This window comes from Camellia sinensis, chromosome 4 (assembly GCF_055761805.1).
Source record: "Camellia sinensis isolate YWXY chromosome 4, ASM5576180v1, whole genome shotgun sequence".
NCBI classification, from domain to species: Eukaryota; Viridiplantae; Streptophyta; class Magnoliopsida; order Ericales; family Theaceae; genus Camellia; species Camellia sinensis.
Genome location: NC_138964.1, coordinates 14,694,360 through 14,703,623, shown reverse-complemented (window position 1 = coordinate 14,703,623; position 9,264 = coordinate 14,694,360). Strand labels below are relative to the sequence as shown.

Sequence of the window (9,264 nt, the reverse complement as noted above, 5' to 3'; positions counted from 1 at the left end):
TTGGATTCGTTTTCATCACCTGTGTGCCATTGGATGAGAGAAAGCATATACTATCCATATTCAGCAATTCCGTACTCTTATCAGCCCTGACGTAATAACTACTGAAACAATCGATATAGAAGAATTGTGATAATATGTTTGATTGATGGATGCAAACAACGACAGATTTGATGGATGCTTTTATGGATATTCGTACACTTGATTTTGTCATGAAATTTTTTATGGAAACTTTTTATGTTTGATTTTATAGATGCGTGTTTGATTTATGGATGTTTTTTATCGAACTGGATTAATGCAAATTCGTTGACATTCTATTACCGAACATGCCAAATTATTATTTAGAACAAAGTGGCTCTATAAATGTATAGCAATAGAACTCTAGACAAATATATTTCTTCCAGCAACATAATACTGGACAAATGTAATTTCTCTACTATTGCGTGACTGAACAGACACTTCATAGTGGGTTCCACTGACTTTGTTGTGAAGCAAATTGAAATTCTCCAATTGTATGGCAACATAATGTTGGGAAAAAATAGGTTGTCTGGTAACATGACACTGGAGTAATAAAAATTCACTATCATTTTATTATCGAACAAGCCTAGCACAAATTATTACCACATCAATTGGGAGGAAAGTGACTCTGTAAATGTATAGCCATAAAAGGCTGGACAAAACCATTTATTCTGGCGTTATAGTACCGAATTTTTTAAAATTGTTTCGCATTGTGCGACCGAACAGGCACTTCAATGTGGACTCTACTGGCTTTGTTGGGTAGTGAACAGAAATTATCCAATTGAACGGTTACATAATGCTGGAAAACAAATTTTTTTCCAGTAACATGAAACTAGAGTGATTTAAATTGTTTAGCATTGTATTACCAAACAGGCCCAGTACAAATAAAAAAAAACATTGCTTAGGATGAAGTTGCTTTGGAAATACATAGCAACTAAATGCTGGAGGGATCTATGGTTTCCAGCAACCGAACACCGGAATAATGAAAATTGTTTAGCAGTATGCCGCTGAACTGGCCCATAGCATTGAAAAAAATAATGTTACTTCCAGCAAATGGTACCATATCCCTGCAAAACACTTTAATACCATTACAATGCATTATAAACAATAACAAATCCATATGTTCGCCAAAATAAGTTTCCATTGACATAAACATTGAATACAAAATAGATGTGAAACTGTTTAAAATTCTTACAAAAGTATGACAATTCATTACTTGTCCAACCAAGCATCCAGGTTACAAAAGATCCAAGGCATCCACAAAAACTATGCCATTAGGAAAAAGTATATCCCAAATTCTGTACGGCGTAGGCATTCACAAAAACTATGTCATAAAAAAAAAACTAGATCCCAAATTTTGTACGGGCTAGCCTTTCACAAAAACTATGCCATCAAAAAAAACTTGCATCCCAACTATCATGTACGGTCAACAAAAAACTATATCCCAAAATGTATACAGGCTAGACATTATGCAAAATTATGTCATCAAACAAAAACTAGATCTCAATCCTCATGTATGGTCCATCCTACGACGTTTACGATAGTAGAGTTGATGCTCTATACGTGTCGAAGTAGATCCCAAACTTTGTCCATCAAGAACTTGCAGCATGCGACCAATGGTATCATACAACAAGTCAGAGTGCAAGACACACTCATGACGACCGAGCCTATGGACTGCAGCACCAACATCGAAAGCAACATCATTACACTGCAAAAAAATTGATAAAAATCGTACTTAGTGTTTGATTTATGGTGAACTACTTAAAAGTGAAAAAAATTAATTCACAATTTGCTTACCCACTCAGGATCTATAGTAACGTCATTCTCGGGACGTTGAACACGTGGATCAACTGAGAGTGATGCGTAGGATTTTGAACAACCCGGTGTGAAACACGAGCATACGACTCAAGGTATCCCGTACACATTCAGATGGGTGCTGCTGTACAGGCACACTACGAGCGTTTAATGGACAACACATGATTTTCCAATTGCGCCTATATCGTGCCATGGTATTGATACATGATTCTGTATTGTCCTGGTTTGCTGCCTCGTGTAGCTCGAACAAGAGATAATGGTGTTGGTGGGATGGTTTAGACCATACGAAACTGTCGTAAAACCCTGTTGGGGTGATAGGGTTCAACAATATCAAAGCATTTCAAACATCCAGTATAATATGCAACCTCATGAAGTGGATGGTGTGTCCTACATAAACGATATGGATCCCACTCGATCCGCAAATAGGAAATGCATAATGTTAGTTATGAAATCTTATTTTATTTTATTTTTACAATTTTACACCATTATAAAATGTCTAACCTCATTAGCACGTAACATGTCAAGTTGCTCTCGTAATGTCTGCAAGTGGTCTTCTACAAAACCTCTATCTCTCTGCAAACTCCAACGACATACACGAGGTTGTTCATCAGAATAGGACAAATTTGGATGAGGCCTTCCTAAACGAAAATGCTCATAAATCCATGCTTCCAATAGCTTCAAGTAACTAGTAATCTGCTTAACACTAGCCCTACTAGCAAGTCCTAATTGTCTATACAGGAATGCCAAAACTGCAACACCCTATGCATATGAGCTAACAACATCAATGTCAGTCAACATGTGCAGGTAAGCAAAAGGTACTTGAGTCTCACTCTTGTCAAGGAAGAGGGTACAACCTAATAAATATAGCAAGTAAGCTCTCGCTGCGTATTCTATGAAATTTGCATCATCTATATCGTTAATTTCATGAAATTTAATTCACAACCACTCTAGCTTCATGGATTGCCCACGAGATTGAACTAATTCTGCAAATGCATCATTCACTGGCACTCCCAAAGTAGCACTCACCAGTTCAGCAGCCTCGTATCTTGTTAACTTAGGACATAACAAAGCCATGCCAGTGACTGGAATGTCAAGTATGGTCCTCACATCATCCAATGTGACAGTCATCTCACCATTTGGCATGTGAAATGCATTTGTCTCTGGATGCCACCTTTCAACGAAGGCAGATATTGCCACTCTATTGCCATGTCGATATGTGTGATCAATAAGGACACTAAGACCAGACTGCTCAACCAAATGTCTCCACGTAACATTTTCGACTGTTGGTGACATCCATGGCCACTCAGCAAGCTTTCGAGAACGATTCAAACATTTAAGAGGTCCCCATTCCTGCATTTTACATAAAACATATAAATAATTTGAAGCATATAGTACATATGATTAGTTTATTGTTGAGAAATTCTCAAAATACCTTTTTCTTCCAAACAACGGCAGCAACATGGTTACAGAAGCTAATTAGCAATGAAGGATCCTCTGGAGCACCCAGAACTGGTTCTGTGGTGTCATCATTCACAGCAACATCGTCCTCCATGAGGTTAGCCTCTACACCAATATCATTATCGACATCGTCATCCTCTACACCAATATCGTCGTCAACATAATCATTATTCGCATCCACATGGTCATCCTCCTCCACAGGGACATTCACTTCCACTGGTTCAGGTTCTATTTGCCTAGCACGTCTTCTGTTGGATGCCATTGGTCTCTTACGTGAGACACCACTAACCATTTCCGTATAAAAAAAAAACATTAAACCCAATATTAGCAAAAACTCGAACATATTAAATGACTGATGTAAACAATATCAACAAAGAAACTATAATTTCATAGATAACATTCAATTTAAAAAAGAAAAATTTAATGTGCAAATGTATAGAAAAGGGAAAAAATTCTAATTATAGAAGAGCAAAATGCATGATTTATTAATACATGATGTTTTAGAAAAAAAATTATTAAAATGATAAGTAAAGGAGAACTTGGCACCATTTGAAACTTTTTTGTCCTAGAAAATTGCATCAGCATATTGCAAGAGAGGAACATATTGCAAGTTCTGAGAATTCTATTGAAAATTAAAAAAGTTATAAGAACATATTGCAAGAAGGGGAAAAGGAAGAAAATCACATATTGATCTTCTAATGACCAGGAGAATTTATAAGATTTTGAATTTCAGAGTGGCATAACCATTAGGTTACCAACAGACATGGTTTAAATAACATGGTTTTTTTTTTTTTTTTTTTTTTTTTTTTTTTTTTTTTTTTTTTTTTTTCAGGCTGGGTAGGAGTAGTAGTTTACATCGAAGGGATGTTGCATACCCATTAGGATTATATTTTCTTAAAATTCATGTCTTCAAATTCAAATTTTATTTTTCATTTTTTTTTGTATTGTTTCACACAGTAATTTTTGCCTTAAATGAGTGTATAGGTTATGTGGGACATTTGTCAGACGCGTGATTATTTTGATGAAGATGAAAATAGTATCAAAAGCTTTAAGTTATAGAATGGAGCCAAATTCCTTATTCCTGTTAAAGTGAAGAAGAGCAATGGATTTTAAATTTATATAGTATAGGATATTAGAATAATATTTGCCTATTATTCCAAAAGTATGAGGTTGTAATATGAGTTCAAACTATAGAAACAACAAGAACTTTTTAATAAACTTGGATTTGTGTGTGTTTGACTTCCATCTAACTTTCCCCAAGTGGACTTTAAACTGATTTTAGACACAAAGTAATAGAATAAAAATGAAAAAGAGACAAAGACTCACGACATAGCTTCTTATAATTAATTTGTACATTGTTCCCAATTTGGCGTTAAATTGTCAAAAAGTGAGAAGACCAGCTTGCTTGTTTTCTATAGTCATTATTTGGAACTATTCTGTACTGATAGGGTTTAGAACTTGGATTAGACTCTTGTTTTCTTCTCTTTCTTGCTGTAAATTTTTAGGCTCATCTTAAGTGAAGTATTGTTCAGATACGTGCGTTAGTGATTAAGAAGCAGACCTGTGTTTCATAAAGGGTTTTGGCACTTTAGTTGCGTGTTTCACTAGGGGTCTTTTACAACAACTTGATTTAAACATGGCCATGTTTTTAGTATTTTTGCATGAAGTTCTTGTAGACTATTACCCCAAATATTTAAATAGGTGATAATAAGTTATTTAACTTGGGTGACTTATTGCACAAGTGGAATGCAATCTTGAAGTGTATAAGCATCAATGACCCATTCAATGCTTCTATGATCTAAAAGTTAAAATTAATGAAATGTATTTTATTTAAAAAAACAAAAACAATTTAAGCTTATTAAAAAGTGCATAGAGATTGGGCTTGAAATGGGTTTTCTAAATGCATGTTGAGGATGGATGCAATTTTGGCAAGCTTTCAACTATTAGAGTCACTATTAATAATTATGCTCTTAGTTTTCTCATTTTTGTTCTTTTATTTGAATATAGTGCATGAGATTTGCAAATAATAGCTTCTTTTTTTTTTTTAATAAAATTTGGTACTCTTTGCTTTTTGGTAACAATTTGAAATATTGGAATTAGAGTAATCCAATGTAAGGATTGATCGAAATGCAAGATTTGGCTTTAAAGGGTCTGATCCAAATCTTATCCCTAATTCAATACCAAATCTTTGAACAAAGTAATGCCCTAAAGTGTAAGCTTCCGGTCCGAGTTGAATTTTGGTGAAAGCTATGTAACTTAAGTAATTGCCTTCAATTAGCATGAATAATTATAATAATGTCCTACCTATCTGCAGCTTTTATTCAATTAAAAAACAAGCAATTTGTATATTATAGTTGTATATGCATATTTGTGGTAGTGATGGTTGGCCTAATGGTGGACTAACAATATTAGGAGCAACTAACCCATAGCTTCAATTTTTTCCATAACTATTAACAACCTTCTATGGCACCTCTTTACCCACATAACTCTAATCCTTTCCACTTGACTATCACTCTTAAAAAAAAAAAAAAAAAAAAAAGACCAAAAATTTGATAAAATAGAAGACCACAATTTGAACTTCAACATTCAAACTAGCACCAAAAATCACAAACCCAATTAAATTCCAAGATCAAAAACACCAAAGCTATGTTGGGAATTCGCTATTCTTTGTCTATTCACAAAAAATGATGACATGGATGATATAGATATATATAAATATACACACACATCTATGTCTATCAATATATATAGAGAGAGAAGAGTTTTTCACTTACCTTTGGCAAATGGGAAGAATGAGTTCAATCGTCTATGCTGTCCGAACCCCTCCACGCCGGTGTTGTCTACTTTTTTTCCTTGCGTTGTTCTCTCTGCGTCGTTCTCTGTTCCTTCTTTTTCCTCCAAAAGTATAGGTGTAAAGAGATGAGTTTTGAAGAATTTTTTTATCTTAGAGTTTGTTTTGGTAATATATTGGATATAATGAGAATTTATTATTTTTTTATGGTATAATGAAATGCAAAGTGTAAAAAAATAAAAGAATAGTGTAAATAAAATCACCCGTAATTTATTATGTCTATGAGAACAAAAATAACTAAAATACCACTCCATCATCTGTCACACTTTTATTTCTCTCACGATTTAGGTTTCAATCATCTCATATCTCTCTCACTTTCTCTCTCTCTCTCTCTCTCTCTCTCACATTAGATCTCCTTTTCCCTCTCACTTTCTCTCTCTCTATCATCGCTGCCGATCACCAATCTCAGCGTCACTCGCAACCACATCGGTCACGCCGATCGCAGCCGTCGTCCCCTAATCTCTTCCCCTCTTCCTTATCGCTTTCTCTGCCGCCTCCGACCTCCTTACCGCAGCTGTCAGCGGTGTGCTCAAATCTGAGATCCACAGCTCCGCTCTATCTCAGATTTGAGATCTATTTGACTCCGATCTCCTTTGTCGCTCGATTTCTAGGGTTCCGAATAGATAGAGACAACGCCGTCGAGGTCATGCTCTGCTATACTGACACTGACCTCACTACATTCGACATGGCCGACCACTGTAATTCCAAAACCCTTTCTTTCCTATTCGACTCATTCCTCAGCCCCGATCGCATCCCTTGCTTCACGGACTGAGTTCGCCTTCAATCGATTCGGAAAAAGAGAATCTTCATCTGGTCATGCAACTTCAGCAAAGAACGAGTCGATCGATGTGTACTTGGCGGAGTTACTGAGCCCGATCCGCCAAAAGATTGAACCGTTGAGATTGGACAGAGAGAAAACGGAGAAGATGCTGATAGAAAGGGATTTGGTGATGAAGACGAATTTGAAGTGGTGAAGAGATGGGAGGCCTAGAAGATCCTTGAGATCAAATTTTTAGTTGTTGCATAGAATTTTTTGTTTTTATTGTGATCTTGATTTGAGTTCTTCATTTGTTGCATATAGACTCATTTTACCCACTTTCCTATTTCATAGGAAAATTAAAAAAATCAAAAACTAATTTTTAATTGTCTTTTCAAAACACTCCATAATTTATTGTTTCATATTCTTGATTTGTTGTGATCTTGGGTCCTTGATTTTGATGAAATTTTGATTTTCAACCTAGTCCCGATGTGGGTAATAGATTGGGCCATTTTGGCAACAAAAGTAAAAAGTTAATTTTGTGATTTTTTAATTTTTTTACTCAAAAAAAGTATTTATTTATTTTTTTAAAAGAATCTAACTTTTTGTTAAAAAATCATCAAAAAAGTTATTAAAAAAAATTAAAAAGTCAATTTTTTACTAACTTCTCAAAATATCATTTTATAACTTATAATTGTGAATTTAAGTTCTCACATATTTAGTATAGTTGTAAGATTATAAATTTAAACAATAGAATAGTATTTGGTAAATAAGTTATAAATTAATTTTTTACTATGTAATTGTTATTTTTGTTTTTATGAATATAAATATAAATAATTTTATCATTTTATTCATTTTAAATTTTGAAAAAGTTATTTTATTAATAGAAATTAATATAATTAGTATCTATATTAGTACATTTTTATACGGTTTCAATTTTTTTTTTTTAATTTCATAAGAGAATAAGAAAATGTCACTACAATAAAAGTATAATAAATTATTATTATTATTATTATTTTTTTTTTGAGTATAGATATAACTTCATTAACATAAAGAAAGGATTACACCACATACAACAAAACAAAGATACCACAAGTAAGGATTACATCAACCCAACACAAACCAAAGATAAGGAGTGAAGACTAAAACCAAAAAATAGCAAATCCCGAAAGCCTATCAAAACTATTGAAGAAGAAGAGCATGACGTTGTGGAGGTCAGAATAAACTTGGACTGCTATACTATCTTCAATCCAAGACTTGCGTTTGCGCTTACTATGATCAGGCTCAGGGACATTAACAGCAGGACCCTCGGCTAGAATTTTAGGGGGCATGAATTCGCTTAGAACCTCTCGTACGAACATTCACAACTTGTGTCCAAAGTAGAGGCAACAAAGGCTCACCAAAGACATGAAAATGAGGAGAGAGTGGCTCCTGCATAGCAATATCTTCGAAAGGCGTCAAAGAGGATTTTGTGTTGCTAAGTGGGAATGCAGAAGAAAGAATTGCTGGAGAAACCTAGTTTGATTCATCCATATGCATAACAGTGAGAGACAACTCGTGTTTCTGAACAATGACAACAGACAGACTAGACCGATAAACAAATTGAAATTTACTATCACCTTGAAGGGTTTGGCGTAAATTACGATCAATGAGAAGAAAGTTGCGACCCATGATCACTTTCTTCCGACGTTTGAGAAGAGAATTAAAATTAGGAGCATCTCCTGCTTGAATCCCTCTCCACCACCATTGATACTATCAACCGACGAGAAGTTGGAAGCATCGTTACATGTAAAACCCTCTTGAACTCCACTGACACTGGCATTGCCTTCAGACCGATCGTTACACAGATTGACTATAGCATGAGGAAAATCCTTAGACACAGCGTTAAGATTCGAATCATAGCTATTAGAACTAACGCTTGTGTCTCGACCCCATTCCGCCCCTAGTAGAATGGTGCCGTGATGGCCAGTAATCTGAGATTACCAAAGGCCAACTTACGGAAATTCACACACAATCAGAGTATACATATGGGGTCTACATGTGTGGAAGTAATAAATTTAAAACTAAATAGTCCACAAGAGCAGTGCGTAGATCAAATGAAATGTCATACATCTTAATATACCTTACAACTTGGATACAATAAAATAAAGTACAAAATACATCTTGATCAAAAGGTTTCTTAAGCCGACATATACAAAAGAAATAACTACAAGCCAAGAAGCATAATCTTCAAGATGCTACAGAACATAAATCAAAAAACATCTTGCAACAATCATCTAGGCGTCACCGCCTTCCTGCTCGTCACCAAATATAGAGAGGGTGAGCTTGGATACTCAGTGAATGATACCAGTAATAAAGGTTTTGCATG

At 34.8% G+C, this 9,264-nt stretch overlaps 1 protein-coding gene across 1 annotated transcript; it reads right to left on the bottom strand.

Moving 5' to 3' along the window:
- Nucleotides 1–1,188: 1,188 nt before the first annotated feature.
- Nucleotides 1,189–3,577, bottom strand: LOC114290591 (uncharacterized). The gene is made up of 5 exons (XM_082924284.1): nucleotides 3,263–3,577; nucleotides 2,857–3,180; nucleotides 2,332–2,403; nucleotides 1,813–2,133; nucleotides 1,189–1,723 (listed from the first exon to the last, which is right to left on the bottom strand). The coding sequence occupies exons 1-4, from the start codon at nucleotides 3,548–3,550 to the stop codon at nucleotides 1,978–1,980; spliced, it is 840 nt and encodes a 279-aa protein (XP_082780410.1). The 5' UTR covers nucleotides 3,551–3,577; the 3' UTR covers nucleotides 1,189–1,723; nucleotides 1,813–1,977.
- Nucleotides 3,578–9,264: the final 5,687 nt, after the last annotated feature.